Genomic DNA, 17,448 nt, shown 5'->3' on the forward strand with positions numbered 1-17,448 from the left:
GGAACAAAAAGTAATATCTGCTAGGAAAAAAAAAGTTATCCATTAGTTACTTTTTTTTTTTCAAAGACTCAGGTAAAAGGTATAAATTAGATGGCAGAATTTTTAAAAAATTAACAATTAGTATCAGGATGAAATAGGGTTTCACTTGGTCAGATTCCTCTCATTATGCTGTGGTTTATGGGGCCCATCTAAGAACAATATGATCTATGAGTGCCAAGGATGACAAGACAGTGCAAGAGTATGAGAAGCCCCGAGAAGATAATATAACATATGGGCACCCAAGTAAAAGCCTGCCAAACCCCTTCGTGAAGGCACACACATGGAATCCCTTCTCCCAAACAGCCCCAGAAACCGTGGTTTACAAAATACTCTATCAATCCCAACAGGCCAGAAGGATTTACATTTGCAGTTTAACGGACGGCAGGCTAAATGACACATTTGTCTCAATGAGACTCACAGTGGACAGAAAACAACAAAGCTGTTGGGTCCACAGGCGAATCTCTGTCGTGTAGCGTAAAGGCTGAAGGTTCCTCAGTGGACATGGTGGGGGCACCCCCATAGCACTGTGCACCAGAGGCCAGCCGCCCTCACACCCACCCCCAGGGAAACACCAGATGCTCTGCCAACTCCAGAGCCAGTACCTGCGGGGACACTATTTAAATTCAAAGTCCCACTGAACACTGGTTTTCCTAAGTCTCAGAGACCCCCTCAAACACCCCAATGACTTTGCTAAAATGGTGACATGGGTGCTTTTCCAGAGACCACGTACAGGAGACTTGTTGGCTCCTTCCATTCCTTGGACACCTGTAGCTTAGATTCAACAATGGCGCTGTCTACCTGCAGTCACTGCTATCCGGGTTAGTATCCTTCTCCTCCCAGGCCGAGCGCTCTTGAGGACAGTCACCTACCCAGATTCTCACTCCACCCGGCCCACATCCCGAGCGCTGGTTCAAACTCACAGTTACTCAAGACTTGTTTGTTATGGGGACAGAGCTGGACGAGACGTGGGTTGATGTGTACTGAGTGCACCAAGGGAAATAAGACAACATTTGATTAGCAGGCAGGCTGATGGTCTAAAAAGGGCTCAGGGTCACTAGTACATGGAATTCTTATTTACAGAAGGGAGCTCAAATATTGGAATCTGTGCCACTTTAAAATAGTAAATTCAGATTTTCTTTTCTAATTAGGTGCTCTGCATTAGTTATATGTACTCATGTCTTGCCTATGGGGATCTGATAAGGTCTTGGAAGGTCACTGCCAAGTATAATCTAATATCAAAACCAATTTTAATGAACTTCATACACTATTACTGCAGGCGAACTGGTTTTCGGTGCTAAAGTCAACTCATTTGGAGCAGCCTCGTAAAACTAATTAGAAAGAATTTGAAATAACTTAAGAATATGAACAAGAAATAAAATGTTCATAAGCAAACATCATGGGAAGAAAAATTAAATGTGAAGTAAAGGCAACTCCACTGGGGTTTGAAGAATCTCTATGAAAGAGAAGACCAGCCACAAAATATGTTCTGTCATAAAAGACTGAGAAGAAACCAGAAAGCAGACAAGGGCCATATAATCCGTGAGAATAATCACTTCATTTGCAAAGATGTTGACAATATTTCCCCAAACTGCCACCATCTTTAAAAAAATTAATACATGAATTGAATAACTAGATTTATTTACCCCCTTATCCTACATTCTGCTGGATGTTGAGGACACAATCATGAATAAAATAGATATTGCCCCTGACTTTAAAATCTTAAAATACCTTTCTGGTTGTCATTGTTATTAATTTAAAAACAAGTTAGTTCATACCATCATTAGTATGATGGGACTCTTCTCTCTTAAACAGGACTAAACCCAAGTTTATATGACATATTTTTGGGCAACGTTGACCTTAAATTTAAGCTTTTTAGGTTGAGGGGCAAGCACCTGCTAAGATTGAAGCAATGATTGTGGGAAAGCAGTATATTTCAGAATATGGACCACACACATACAGACCCTCACGTATTTGCATCCACAACATTATGTATGCATTTCAGATCAGATAGTATCTGTCTTTTTTAGTAAAACCAACATTTTTTTTCCACTGCCAAGAAAAAATAATTGAAAACTTGATGTAGCTTAAATGCTTGAAGTGAGTAATGGTCTTGTACTGTGGCAATAGGAACCCCAGAAAGTTAGCCTATCTACGATCATGAAACAGCAACAGCAAGTTAACGAGAGCCGAGTGACGAGCACCTTCAGCCTGGTATTGTCGACCTTGTAGGAACGGATCGACTTACTTTCCAAATCAGTGTCTTACTTTCAGGTCCTAGAGAATTCCCCACATCCTTTGATCCACATCCTTCACGCATGTCCCATTCACAGAGAAGCTCCCACTGCATCTCAACTTGGCCAGATCCTGCCCACACCTTGCAGGGCGCTTGGCCCATCCAGCCAGGGGTAAACTCTGCTTCCTCTGGACTCTTTGGCTCTTCTTAATTGTTCCATTGGCATTCCTGACTTGTTCCTTATAGTCCAGCCATGTGATTTGTATTTTTCTTCCTAGGCTCAGAAGTCCGTCTTTGACGTAAGGAATTTTATCGTACGTATCTGCATATCTTACTAACGCCTAATGCACTTCTTTACATACAGTAGATCACCAACATTTTTGACCAGTCAGGTCTACAGATGAAAAGCTCTGGAAATTCTACAAAGGATGGGATGACAGACACGAATCAGGGACTGAAGTCACTGAGAGTTTTCTTTCCTTCCACGTGCAAAACTATTCAGAAATTAACAATATCGTGGGAGATTACACCATTAGAGAAATTAATTCAAAGAAGTCAAAGAAGACGCATGTAACAGGCACAGATGGCAAGGTCTTATCACTGAAAGCTATTAGCAGTTGCGAAGATAAGAGAAAGAAATCAATTAAATAAGTTTCCTAACCAAAACTGCCTGGCAAACATCAGAGGGCTCCTCTCGATGTCTGGAGTCCATCTGTTGGCCCTACTATTTTTATCTCTCCCTCTTTTGAGAGGCTGCAGTTCACGTGCTTCTGGTTCCACAGATGCGTAGCCGGGATGATTTTATAAGGTAGATTCCTCAGCTTCCTTCTCTCCGCTGCGGCCATTCCTCCCTCCCACGTGATCAGTTCCTTCGAGGACTGCTCTCTAATAATCTCACACTGGGGCAGTTTCGTGGGGCCGGGACAGACTGGGACAGATGTGGGAAATGTGTCACATCATGACAGAAACAAGACGCCAAGTGGTCGTGTGTGGGATGGGACTTTCTCATGCAGCATGGCTTTATAAAATCATGCAAGAATGTGGCGTGCTAGGAGCCAAATCTATCTTTAAGAGCCTTTATTGCAACTCGTCCCTTCAAATCAGAGCCTCCTGAGATTCTGCAAGTCAAATGGATCTTGAAAAACCAGGCCTTGGAGAGAAATGGAGAAACTGTCTGTTCGAAGAATGTTCTTGTGGCTCAGCATGAGATGCAGAGCAAAATAATTACTTTTTTTTTTTTCCTGATAACCCTCGAAGACTTCCTCACATCACCTTGTATTTCTACTTAGAACGATTAAAGGAAAAAAATCTAAATGTAGCAGGAGCTTCTTATGGTCCTTCTTGTATTCACATAAAAGGGTTCTGAACGGGGCTCTAGTTCTTCCACATTTTAGGACTGGGTAGCACTTGGGGAGGAAGAAACCATGGCATCTGGGAAAAATAGTCAATGTTTTAAAACCATTTTTTCATGTTCCAACATCTGTTGCTTCCCTTCCTTATTTAATTACAAGTTGCTTTGAAAATTATTATGTATGTGAAGTGTTTTAACAACCAAAATTATACATGTTTAATAATTCCACTGAAGGCGCTCAGATGAAATAATAAAAAAAATGGGAAATGCAAATCTTAAGCAAAACACAAATTAAAACATATTGTTGATATAATTAAACACGTATGTTACTTCTCCAAAAGGAAGAACTGCCTGCCGTGAGCCAAACCAAATGACAAGGATAGTGGGATCAAAACTCATTTTAAAACCCTTGGACTACATTTGTATGTATGTGAACTATTTCTACAACACGCCCCATCCTTGTGAGTGAACACGGGTATCAACAGAACCCATAAACACAAGAATGAGACAATGAACAAACTAGTGTAGAGACCATTTTGGGGTAAGCTTCACAACAGAAGGCTGACTCCGAAGTTTTGAGCAGGGATCGTGAGTCCCTTATTCCCCCTGCTGTCCCCACAGCCCAGCACGGGGTAGGAGCTTAACAGTCATTCAGTCATGGTGGAATGAAAATGGGGGGCGGGGGGATCAAGATGCTCCGAGTCTGGTCACATCAGTGTGCATTCAGACAAACCTCCATTAAGACTGTGACGTACACAGGGCTTTGCCAAACTGAGTAAACCAGATGAAGATCACACAACAAGAAGTACTATCAATTCAGTAAATGACAAAAGTCTTTGGGATGCCTGGGTGGCTCAGGCGGTTAAGTGTCTGCCTTCGGCTCAGGTCATGATCCCAGGGCCCTGGGATCGAGTCCCGCGTCGGGTTCCTTGCTTGGTGGGGAGCCTGCTTCTTCCTCTCCCTCTGCCTGCTACTCCCCCTGCTTGTGCTCTCTCTCTCTCTCTCTCTGACAAATAAATAAATAAATAAATCTTTAAAAAAAAAAGTCTTTGATCGAAGGAATTTCTCTCCCAGTTTGTTTGCTTGCTTATTTACTGCATTTTGGAGTGTTTTAGAAGTGAGTCCATTGAGGCAGTATGTCTGCCACTGTAATGGACCTCCGAAGGGTCAGGTCCCTACCCTTCCCCAGATCTTCCATAAGTCGGTTGAGAAGACCCACAGGCCTCGGAGTGGGATGGCGGGGTGCGCAGGATGTTCTTCTCACAGCGCCAGCCTGTGCGGGGAGGTCTGCATTGAAATAGAAATTTTCCAAAGTGGAGGATAGCCGGAAGTACCCAAAGATGCCAATAAATGCCAGAGCCCGTCCTGGATGCCACGAACTGCCCATCAGGCAGGCTGGCAGGTCCTCCTCGCCTCCAAATGAGAGCAACACACCACATCATTTAAAGGCCAATCTGGCTGGACAATGCAGATGCTTTTTAAGCCTGATGCACCTAGAAGCAGACAAGCTGAGCTGCGGAAACTGACCACACGTAAGGACAGCAAACTGACGAAGCGACCCCAGAAGGCTTCTCTCTGGATAATCCACGATTAGCCCAAAAGTGTCAGCAGGGCTGCAATCAAGGACTGAAGATGTGTTCGGAAAAGGATACTCGCTGATTGTTTTCAAGGAACTTCTACTAAGGCTAACATTTAGAAAGTCACATTGAACTACACGTTTTGTTGCAGTTAAAGAGCTGGCACCCTTGGCAAGAGACCTGAGTCTCCCACAGCTGAGAATGTGTTATGCCTTCCAAAGTCAGTTTGTTCTGTGCGTATTCACGCAAGCCTAGAAAGATTTTTAGACTCATGGCCATTTAGTGGAAATTTTTATGACTGAGAACACTTACTCAGTTACTTTGTTTCCATAAATAAACTGCAGATGTTTTAATGTCAGGTATTGGAAAATCTTTATCATGGAATTTATTGGTAAACTGTAAAGAAAAAAAAATCTCACCTAAGTCACTTTTTTTTTTTTTAAGATTTTATTTATTTATTTGACAGAGAGAGAGACAGCGAGAGCAGGAACACAAGCAGGGGGAGTGGGAGAGGGAGAAGCAGGCTTCCTGCCGAGCAGGGAGCCCGATGTGGGACTCGATCCCAGGACCCTGGGATCATAACCTGAGCCAAAGGCAGACGCTTAACGACTGAGCCACCCAGGCGCCCCACCTAAGTCACTTTTACAGCAGAAAACCCCTCTTCAAGAAGATTCTTTCAATTAACTTTGCAATCACTGCATTTGAATTATTATAGGCAGGAACAAACCTGATTTTTTTTTTTTTTTGTAAAATCAAAGAAATCTATGCAACAGAGTCTTCCAACACTATAAATAAAACATTTTTGTGAAATACTCCAGATCTCCATAACAACTGCAATTTCCAGAGATTGTAGATTATAATTCATATGTCCTGGAGGCAGACTTTCGATGGATTAATTCCTATCACCCATCATTTTTCTTTTCTCCCCATCTGTGTCATGCCCCATTCTTAAACTTGATCACTGAACTCGCAGGGCTACATTTCAGCAAACTTACACTTCCGTGGCCAACCCGGCATGCCACCTGATTTTGTGTACTGATACTACCTTCTTCAAAATGCTCACATCTCTCTTAACAAAATATGGCATTTTTACTCTGACACTTTCCCATTTGCAAGCCCTTCACAGAGAGAGCTCATAACAAAAGAAAGTAATTTTTGCATTCTCATGCTAATGAAGGTGTAATATCAAGTTTCAGCTAGGGAGATCAGTCACCTCTCTGTAGAAGAGTATCTGTAAATACAAGTGACTGCATTTTACAAGCATGGTACAGTAGTGGAGTTCACGCTGTGACCTTCTTCATGAAGGTCAAGATCATTCGTGGAGATTTTGTGGAGCTCATGTGGATCACAGGAAAATTCTAGACCACCTGTAACAACTACAACAATCAAGAAAGAGCATGCCTTTTAATATCAGTTGTGAAGTGGTTTTAAGAGGCAGGGCAGCTTCCAGAGATAGGACAGGAGTGAGAAAGCTTGGGGGGGGGTGCCCACCCCCTCTCCATCCTTGAGGATCTGGGATTCCAGGGGCTTCTGAGGAGGAGGGGGAGGAGGGGTGGGAGCAGGCATAGCAGTTAAGATGGTTTTGATTCAAACCAGCAAAAGTCATGGGGACTTCGGATCTCACATAACACAGTCCCTAGCAAGGGGGTGCCCCAGGCAGCCGGGCGCCCCAGCTCTGCCTCTCTGCTGTGCTAGGGTCTTCCTCTCGGCCCCAACCTGGTGACCCCTCAGGCTGTCAGCAGCTGGAGAGCAGCCTTCTAGCTTCACCTGCTCACACACCAGTATCCGGAGGAGGAAAGGAAACCCCCCTTCCTGCATCTCTTATTGCCGGAATAGAGACCTTTCCCAGGATCCCCCTAACAGCTCTTCCCATGGGAGGAACTGGTCCACATGATGAGAACCACTGAGCTAGATAAAAACGTCTGATGGAAAACAAAGTGCAATCTGCCCAGTAATAAGCATCTACAGCCATCCGATGGCTGGAGAGTTTGGGAGTTCACAGTACCCTAGAAGGCAGGGCTGAGCTCCAATTACAGGACGGCAGCTTTAGAATTCCTGGGCTCACGAGCCCGTTCTAGCGTGCTCAGGATTTGGGTTCACAAAGCCAGGTGTAGCAAGTGCCCTGGGGGCCCCACATTGCAGCCCCCACCCCATGATCCCAGCTGCAGGCATGGTGCAGGGAGCTGTATGCCAGTCACATCTCCCAGGGGCACAGGTCTCACTTCCTGTGACTCTCTCATTAGGGTCTTCTCTGAGCCTCCCGGGGACTATGCAGCCAGGAGCATCCCTCAACGAAGGGGAGCCCATGAGCCCCGGTGCTTATGACAGCCATTCCACAGGCTTCTCAGCCATCCTGGAGGATATCTGCCCTGCTGTTCACAGCAGTAGCCAGCTTTTTCTCCTTCCCTGCCTTGCTCCCCTCATCTGTCTCAGCTGCTGCTGTAGATTCAGCTCCAGGAAAGACTATGTGATCAAGCTCTATGTTAAATGGAGCTCATACTGTACCCAGGCTGTGCACTGTCCTTCTGCAGGGTACTACTACATTTAGATCATCTTCAACACCCCTCAGATTTATGCAGTACACAACCTGCACAACTGTATATAGAGGCTTTGGAGGACAGGTATTGGTGGGTGCCCCTCCCAGAAGCATCTGGGTATCTAGGCTTCCCCCAAGAATCCTCTAGTCCCTCTGGCCCTTCAATTACATGCACTCTAAGAAGCCACTAAGGGTCATCTCTTGTTCTCGATAAGTGATAACTGATTGCCTCTTTTCAGCGTTTATCTTGAATGATTCACTTTATCAAATCTGTTGTGGATCATATTCAGTTGGGCAAAACAGATTTCCATAAGCACATTTGTGTTTATGGTGACATCAGGAAAACTGCAGCCTTTCAAACTTTACCCTTTGAAATTATTTTTCAACTATAGATAAGTCTACCGAATGTAGCTGGAAACACACAGGCCATCAGTACAAACGCCTGGCCTTGAGTCTGGCCGCCCCTCGCATGAGCTGGGCCACCACATCTCTGTGTCATGTTTCCACGCCTATAAAATGGTTATTCTAACAATAATGCCACATCCCTGTGGCAGGAATAAATAATAAAATCCCTAAGAAGTTTTCCAAACAAAAATTATTGGCCTGCATTAATTATAATAGTGGTGATGAAAAATAATATTTTTCTCCATAGAAGTTCTATATGCTTTCAAGTGAGTTAGAATCAAGTATATGATTTTACCTAATTTCATCTATTCCATTTTATTTAAGAAAATTAGGTTTTTTGGGATGCCTGGGTGGCTCAGTCGGTGAAGTGTCTGTCTTTGGCTCAGGTCATGATCCCAGGGTCCTGGGATGGAGCCCCACATGGGGCTCCTTGCTCAGCGGGGAGCCTGCTTCTCCCTCTGCTTGCTGCTCCCCCTGCTTGTGCTCTCTCTCTGACAAATAAGTAAATAAAATCTTTAAAAAAATTGGGTTTTTTAGAACTATGAATTGGTATTTTCATAAACTGCATAAAACTAGTTGCATCTAAACTAGTTGTATCTAAACTAGTTATATCTTGTAGAAGGGCCAAATGGCTCATTAAAGTAAGCTTCCAGACTCCTCGATAAGCAGCCCACGCAGGGAACCCAGGCGAGAGGTCAGCGCCTGTGATGAGCTTTCAGGGCACGGTCGGCATCAGCGAATAAACGTACGGAAATGGATCTCGGCCCAAAGTGAAGTAACGCTTTACCCACGGCCTCGCCTGTGCTGGGCACACATGGAACAGAGGAAACAAAACAACGGAACAGAGGGAAAACCTCCGATGCCCCTCCTCATAGAAGTGTACCTGTCCACGGCAGAACCATGGATCTCTGGATAACCACTGTTCAAACCACCTGTGAGCACAAAGGAGACGGACAACCACAAACTAACAAGAAGAAGCTTAAAACTACCTGTGTATGCTCAAGCACTTTCGTCCCCCCCGACGTCACGTTTCTTCTCTGTCGTAAGCAGAGGAGGGACCAGCTGCCCAGCTGATTGGAAGCAGGTGCCATCCCAAGGAGGCGGAGGGTCTCTTGCAGACGGTTTAGCACTAAGAAATAAATGGGGTGGGCGCCTGGGTGACTCAGTCAGTTAAGCATCTGCCTTCGGCTCAGGTCATGATCCCAGGGTCCTGGGATCGAGTCCCGCATCGGGCTCCCTGCTCCTTGGAAGCCTGCTTCTCCCTCTGCCTCTCTCTCTCTGTCTGTCTCTCATGAATAAATAAATAACATCTTTAAAAGAAAAAAAAAGAAAGAAATGGGGTGCCAGAGATCACTGTATTAATCCAGGAGGAAAGGAAACAAATCGTTCTAAGTGTCTTTGAATCTATCCGGTTTTGTGGGTGGGGGGAGATTAGCTTCTGTTGGTTAATCTCGAAGTTCTTGCCCCAGGATTTTTGGAGGAAGCCACACAGCATCCGGACCTTTCCAGCACCTCAGTGCTGAGCAGACCTGGAGCGGGGTCTTGCTCTGCCAGCAGCAGGGCTCCGGATGCCAAAATCGTCTTCTCGGGCCCCTGGTTTTCCCATTCAGAAAATCAGGAATGCATGAGATGGCGTTTTTCAAAATTCTGCAAACTCCAATGTGCTACACAAAACTGAGGTATTTTGTGACAGTGCTATTATTTTAATCTGTAACAACCTATTTAAACTTCCTGGGCGCCTGAGTGGCTCAGTCGGTGAAGCGTCTGCCTTCGGCTCAGGTCATGATCCCAGGGTCGTGGGATCGAGCCCCGCATCGGGCTCCCTGCTCCTCGGGGAGCCTGCTTCTCCCTCTACCCCTCTCCCCTGCTTATGACCTCTCACTGTCTTTCTCTCTCTCTCTCAAATAAATAAAATCTTTTAAAAAAATAAACTTCCAATTGCCAGGTTTTGCTTGCTCCTAAATTTATCTATAATGCCTTTATTTGACCCAAACAATTTTTCATTATGTTCTGTCAACGCTGATTAACCTTCGCAGAATCCCTTTGACAGGGTGTATTGATCTTAATGTCTTTCTTCTTGACCTTTCAGGGTCTTCTGTAGGCTGCTTCTTTTGTTTCTAGGAAACAGATACTCTCCTATGCTTCCTGTTGAGAGCAGAAATCACAGCGTTGGGTCAACTGTTTTACACTTTGTGTGACATTTCAGTAATAAATACAGGGCTGGCCCCGCGATGTCTGTTCCTGGCTTTGAATTATCCTTGTTGCATCTGACCCCGTCTTTAGCTCTATTCTTTCACATGTCTGCTGAAACCTTTGAGGAAGTCTGAGTAACATTAATTTGGGGAGCATTTCCATTTATAGAATATAACATCATTCTGTTTTTCTTCCTTTCATGTGTTGTAATTTGCAGCCAAAACATAAAATTAAGACTTGTGTTTTGCATTTATCTTCAGTTAATTTCCATGGTCATGAGAATCTCCTCCTGGTACGCTCATGGTTGGCTGAAAGAACATGATCACAGTCTTCTGAAAATCAAGAGTGCTAATGGACAGAGAAGTATACAAGGACAAAAGCTCCTCTTTCTTTTAAGATACACTTTGTACTCAATAAAAGGAAAGAAAAACAAAGTCCTGTCATTTATTACGGGACATCCAGCAAAGAGATGAGGCAAACGGAATGATGTCCTTTAGTTCAATGTGTGCTAGTGAGTTAGTTCTCAAGAGGCTGGCCCAGTCACCCACCAGCCATTTGCTATTGGACAGGTTCATTATTCTTTCTCAAGTTGAGCTTTCCATCTCCAAATGAGGTACTAATGCAAACTGCCCAGGAGGAATACAGGGAGAATAAACGTAACAGATTTTAATTGCTTAGTGTAGTTTACAGTATGCAGTAGGTGCTCAATAAAAATTCCTTATTTTATTGCATAACACTGAATGCCAGCCTATCATAACCTGCTTAAATAACAACCCCAGTGTGCTTTGTTATAATTTCATTTCAGTATTTCATCAGACATTACGCAGTCAGCTAGGATTTATAAAGACTTGATTTATCAATTATCACTATGGTTACTAGGTATTATCCAGTAAAGGTTAAAAATGAAACAAAAACAGGCCAAAGATCATTAACCCCCAAACGGCTATTCTAAAGTGATCTGGCTATTTTAAATTAAATAATTACCACTTTGACTTGTCAGGGCACTGACGGGATGTAGGCTCAAAGCCTGGTAGCAAAACGCCCACAGACACTGTCTCCCTCAGCTGATTTCTCACGGGGGGAAAGAGAAGGTGAAGGGACCATAATGGTGACAACTTCTCCCAGGGGCCCTGCTCCTCTGCAGACAGACTTGGTACCCTCGGGCAGGTTGCCTACCTGGGCTGTCTCACTTCCCACATCCATAAACATTAGTAAAGTCACATTCCCAGAGATGTGTCATAGAACCAAAGACAAACAGAATGGACCCGGCTCTCGGTGGCTATGCATTCAGTATCTTCATTTCTCCTGATTTCTCTCCTCCACCAGCCAGGGTTACTGTGGGCATTTTATTATGTAACACAAGATGTCAGTCTATCATAACATGACTAAACAGTAACTCCAGTATGTTTAATTATAATTTCACTTCAATAATTCATGTGACGTTACTCAGTAAGTTAGGATTTATAAGAATTGATATAATAATTATCACTATGGTTACTAGATGGTATCAAAACAGGTTAGAAATGAAAGACAACCAGGGCGCCTGGGTGGCTCAGTCTGTTAAGCAGTGGACTCTTGATTTCCGCTCAGGTCATGATCCCAGGGTCCTGGGATCAAGCCCCACATTGGACTCCCTGCTCGGCGGGGAGTCTGCTTCTCCCTCTCCCTCTGCAGCTCCCCCTGCTTGTGCTCTCTTGCTCATGTGCTCTCTCTTTCTCTCAAATAAATAAACAAAATCTTAAAAAAATAATATTATATTTAATGTAAAATATCGATAACATCCATATATCAGTACCTAATATTGAGGTGATCTGAAATATAATAAAATATAAAATGGTAGCTGTGTCTGCTGTTACATTATTCAAGAACAGGACATTTTCCCCCAGAAGCTGTTCATGGATGCCAATAATGATGGTGATGATAACTTCTATTTTACGAATGCCTGGGTTAGATTTGCCACTGGGCAATTCTACGCATAATCACCCCAGCCGCTGGGTGTTCATGCCTCCTATTTCATTCGGGGACGTGGATGGCAAAGGTGGAAGAGCACCTGTGGTGTCCCAGTGACTCAGAGGCTCCAGCTCTCTCTACCCCCCGTCCCCCACCGCGCTCCCTCACTGCTCTGTGAGGTTGTATGCACGCGGGGATGTGGTGGAGGAGTGGTGAGGTCCAGAGAAACCCAGCAGCCCTGTGGCTCTAGAGATGATCACTTGGAAGCGGAGAGGAAATATCTGTCCCTTAAGAGTCCTGACGTGTCATCAAGAGTCTCATACAAACTTAGCCAAGGACTCAAGCCCTAGGGAGTGACAGTTGCTGCAAGTGGTCACTTAGTCACCTGGATACCTGTGACCCAAGGTCCAGAGAAGAGATACCAGGATCAGAGAATCGGCAATGTCAGGGCCCTGGGAGCTTGGACACTAGCTGGCTCGGCCTCAAACCGCACCAGGGAAGACAGAGGTCCGGGACCGTGGTGAGCCCCAGGCTCACACAACTAATGGCTACACAAGATCCAGGTCTCCACTCCGTGTCAACCAGCTCCCCAAACAACCTAAGGCTCTGCAGCCACCAAACCTTCAACCTTCGGAACTTTTCCCCCCGAACTTTATTTTTTTTTTTATTATTTCATTCTATCTTATTTTGCTGCAGTAAGAACATTTAACATGAAAAATAAATGTTGTGTTTCTATCATAAAAGAGCAGACTGCTCGAGCACCTGGGTGGCTCGGTTAAGCATCTGTCTTTGGCTCGGGTCATGATCTCAGGGTCTTGGGATGGAGCTCCACGTTGGGCTCTCTGCTCAGCAGGGAATCTGCTTCTCCTTCTTATTCTCCCTCTTGTGTTCTCTCTCTCTCTCAAATAAATAAATAAAATCTTAAAAAAAAGAAAAACAACCGACTGCTCCATTGTACCACAGTGATTGATACCTTCTTGGAAGTACATGGTCAAGAAGAAAAAACAAACAACCCCCCCCCCCAAAAAAAAAACCTAAAATACCTAAGAACTGACATTAGGCTCACTGGAAACATGCATGACATTTTTCTGGATTTGAAAACTGATGTTATATTTGTTTCATAAAACACAGTTCTGTAAATTTGGACACAAAGCAATAAACACATTAATACTTTAGGAAGACATTCAGTTTTTACCTTTATAATCCAATGTATCTCACACACACACACACACACACATACACACACACACAGATTCCAGTGACTACATAGGAGATTTGCTATACTTTCCTTCACACAACTCTTTCTTTCATTAAACTGTTTATAAATATAACTATTGAAGTCAATTTGTAATAAGAAAATGAATGACCTGAAATGTTTTCTGAGTTCTTTGTACTGAAAAGTTTTAGAAACTAAAGTGCAGGATCCACTCAGGTCATCAATCCCTGCAGATTCCCAGCCAATGAGACAAAGCCTGATACGTGAGTGGGGAGCCCCATCTCTGACACTGAGCCACCAGAAGCAGGAAATGATGTGTTTCAGCAAAGAATAAAGATACCCCCTTTGAACTGTTTTCCTAGAGCAACTGAGTGTTCACGGACTTACCTTGCACATTTTAATAAGTTTCAGCCTCTGAAATATCAATAAATACATCATTCTAAACTGGCACTAAGATTCTTCATGGCCAAAATTTAGTTCAGGCCAACCTGGAAAGTGCTTCTAGAACCAATAAGAGCTTCTATTAAAGCTACCACGATATTTGCCAGTGTGAAGGGGAAGGAATCTAATTGCAAATCCCAGTAACAGAAATCTCCTTGGTTTGGGCATATCTCACAAAAATGCCCACACCCTCTTCCTCTCTCTGAATTTTCCAAGGCTATCTCGAGAGTGTGGTTGTGCATGTCGCAAAACCAAGCTTTACTGCAGCACAAAAACATTGCTCAGCCTCATGCACCAAGGTTATGAAAACGATACAAAGAACGACTGGAAAGGTGAGGGAGGAAGGATGCCAAGCCAGACCTTCCCATGCAGAACGTCTCTCCCCGCACACGCCCACCCACCGCATGCACTCCACGGCACCAGCCGGGGTAGCTGAACCAGGTGGAAGCCCAGCGCCCTTCGGCACTCAGTCATTCTTACAGGGGGCGCAGGAAGAGCAACAACGGGCCTTTGGAAAGGTGCTTGCACACGTGGAATTTTATTTAAGGATTTAGTGTCAAAGGAAATATGACCTGCTAAGGCAGAAGAAAAACAAAACTATACGTTGTCTTTGATTCCCTCTGAATTGGCCCCAGTGTGCCCTGACTACAGCTCCATAGTCTCTCAACCCTCAGAGTGTTTCAGGTTCGTTCCACATTCTATACCTTAGCGTGGTTCAGTGTAGAGACCTTATACGTATGTCACTTTCCCAAATCAAATATAGTGACCACAGGTAAGCAGATTGAAGCTTTTGTCATAGCTCACAAATCAGAATGAAAAACTCCAGGGGCAATTTATCCCAGAAGTGAATATTTAATTCAAGAAGCCTCCAAGCTATTATGAACTTCTAGTATTTCCTCCAAATAGTCTCATTAACTAGAGAAACTTACATGATTTACAGTACATAGTGCATGCAGAGTATCTTGTGCCTGGGGATGTCATGTTTATAGAGCATTTCATGTTTGTAGAGCATCTAGTGCCTGTTGAAAATCTAATGTTTGCAGACTATCTGCTGTGTGAGAGCATGTCGTATCTGTAGATCATCTACTGTGTACAGAGCATCCAGTGTCTAGACAGGTCATGTTTACAGAGCATGCAGTGTTTGCAGAACACCTAGTGGTGTTTGTAGAACACCTAACGTTTGCAGTGTATCAAGCGTGTGCAGAGCACCCAGTGTCTAGACATGTCACACTTACAGAGCATGTGGTGTTTGCAGAACACTTAATGCTTGCAGTGTGTCAGGTGTGTGCAGAACACCCAGTGTGTGCTGGCTCGGGACACCCAGCTCTAGGTCATGGGCTGGGAACACCGAAGTTCATACTCACCACATTACAGCCCACGCAGTCAGGTCCATTCTCGCAGGTCCTGCGGCGAGCTTGAATGCCACCCCCACACTGGGCCGTGCACCGTTCCCAAGGACCCCAGCCTGTCCAGAACATGTGCGGGGGACACAGCAAATGCTCGTTGCAGTATCTGTGATGGGGAAACCAAGAGGAAAAGGAAACTGTTCAGGACAACATGAAGCCACAGACCTTTCCACGGTCCGTCCTACACCGATGTTGAACACATGGGCATGCTCCACGTGGAGGGGCTCTGTGAATGCAGAGTGGTGGCACGGTAAAGGGGGCAGATGTGGTGCTGGCCATGCTGTGAGGGCACAGACAATGGGATGCGTGGGGCACAATGAAGAAAATGCTAAACTCACAATGCAGGATGGAGCTTCCTGTGCAGCCAATTAGAGGAGAAACAAACAAAACAAAACCCTTCAAATAGACACCCAAAAATGAGAACACATAGAGAATATCTAGGTAGGGCATTTATCTTCTAAACACAAACACTGAAAGATAAAGTAGGTTGTGGACACAAAGTCAGCAAAAGTGTATTTGGAATTCATTTCTCATTCTTGAATCAAGTAAGGCTCCATGATCCTATTAGTGTAAATTAAAGAAAAGTTAAAGCCTGATTTTAGCAGGAGGACTCATGCCATACACTCCTTAGGTTATTGTATTTTTAAATTTATTTGTAGACTCTCAAAATGATGTCAAAGAACCTTAATTTAAAAGACCACCAGTTATTCCAGAAAAGTTGAATAACTATTTACAAACACTGGTCCTATTTATATACTCTGTACTTCTAAATATACATTCACATTGTCAATTACTAGCCAACTTTACAAGGCTTTCTTTAGCCTTAAATGAGTCAAATTTCTCCTCAGCCTTTAATACTACAAGTGAAATGAAGCCAAATGAGAGAAACAAATGAACAAACAAACAAAAAACAAGAAGGAAACAGCCTGGCATTCTATAGGTTACAGCCTCTAAAGAGGAAGAGATTGCTCTACCCATAAGCAAACGTAGTGAGGCATATCTGGCCATTTAAAGGACTATTTAAATTCAGTTCTCCATCTTCTAAACAGAAATTTAGCTGCTAGAGGACAGTAGCATGCAAGACTTTTTCTGACATCTCTCTACCCACCCCACCTGGATTCAGACACGAGGCAGACTCTTATCTGCGAGGTTAAGTCAGTCACTTGTAATGTCATGGTTATTAATAAATGCTAAATCCTGCAGGGCATTACACAAAGGACATTACAAAGCGCATTTCCATACAACAGGTGTTTACAACCTAAGATGAATACAAGGAAATGGGCACAAGCCCAGAACAGAAGATACTATCTCAATGAGTAGAAAGTAAGGACAAATGGTAGCTGGTTTCCAGAAACCAGGACAAGTCATTTGGAGAGTGCGGTTTCCAGACGGCAAATGCTGGTAAGATTCAAGTGTTTTTCCACCAAACCAGGAAAACTCTGTGGAGAATCTGAAGACCTCAGAGGCAGGTACAGACAAAAGGTCAGAGCCAGGCCAAGCCAAGGGGAGTCCACAGGATGAGGCAAAGTGAGCAATGGCCGCCATTGTGGAAAAGAACAGAATATAGAAATGGGAAGAGTGAAGTTAGAAAGGTGACCTGGGAGAAGAGAACAGAAGAAGGTGACGGGAAGTAGCATCACCTACTTTTATGAGGAGGAAGAACTTGAAACATACTTAAAAGGAATCAAGAAAGTCCCACAGAGCTCGAGAGACAAAATAGCACCGTCCGAGTTCCGGAGTGAAGACCAGTCTCCAGGGATTTCTGCCTCATCCCACTGGTGCCCTGGAGCTCCCTGGGATTTCAGGAGCTCTCCATGTGTTAAGTGTAGGGTCCAGTCTCCAAAAACCCCACCAGCAGGAAGAGCAGAGGGGGCAAATGCCAACCAGGAGAGAATGGATTGCAACAATGTAAGGGAGAGGTGTTCCAAGCTGGACAAACATGATGGTGGTGGAAAGAGGAAAAGGGACGCACTTGGACTTGGTAGAGTGGGGCAAAGGTGCAGCAACTGTGTGAGTGCAGAGAAAAACAAAGAGACGAACAGTAGAGTCACATGTCAGCCTCCCACTTGTGGGAACGTGGGAGACACGCGTCCTTCTGGGT

General features: G+C 44.3%; 1 protein-coding gene across 1 annotated transcript in view; it reads right to left on the reverse strand.

Moving 5' to 3' along the window:
• Positions 1–17,448, reverse strand: part of SEMA5A (semaphorin 5A) — a 466,526-nt gene that overhangs the window by 46,089 nt on the left and 402,989 nt on the right. Inside the window, exon 16 of the mRNA XM_034998860.1 lies at positions 15,306–15,453. Within this exon, the coding sequence (XP_034854751.1) occupies positions 15,306–15,453 (148 nt within the window). The remainder of the gene's footprint in view (positions 1–15,305; positions 15,454–17,448) is intronic.

This window comes from Mirounga leonina, unplaced genomic scaffold (assembly GCF_011800145.1).
Source record: "Mirounga leonina isolate KUSES-001 unplaced genomic scaffold, KU_Mleo_1.0 Mir_95, whole genome shotgun sequence".
In the NCBI taxonomy this organism is placed as follows: Eukaryota; Metazoa; Chordata; class Mammalia; order Carnivora; family Phocidae; genus Mirounga; species Mirounga leonina.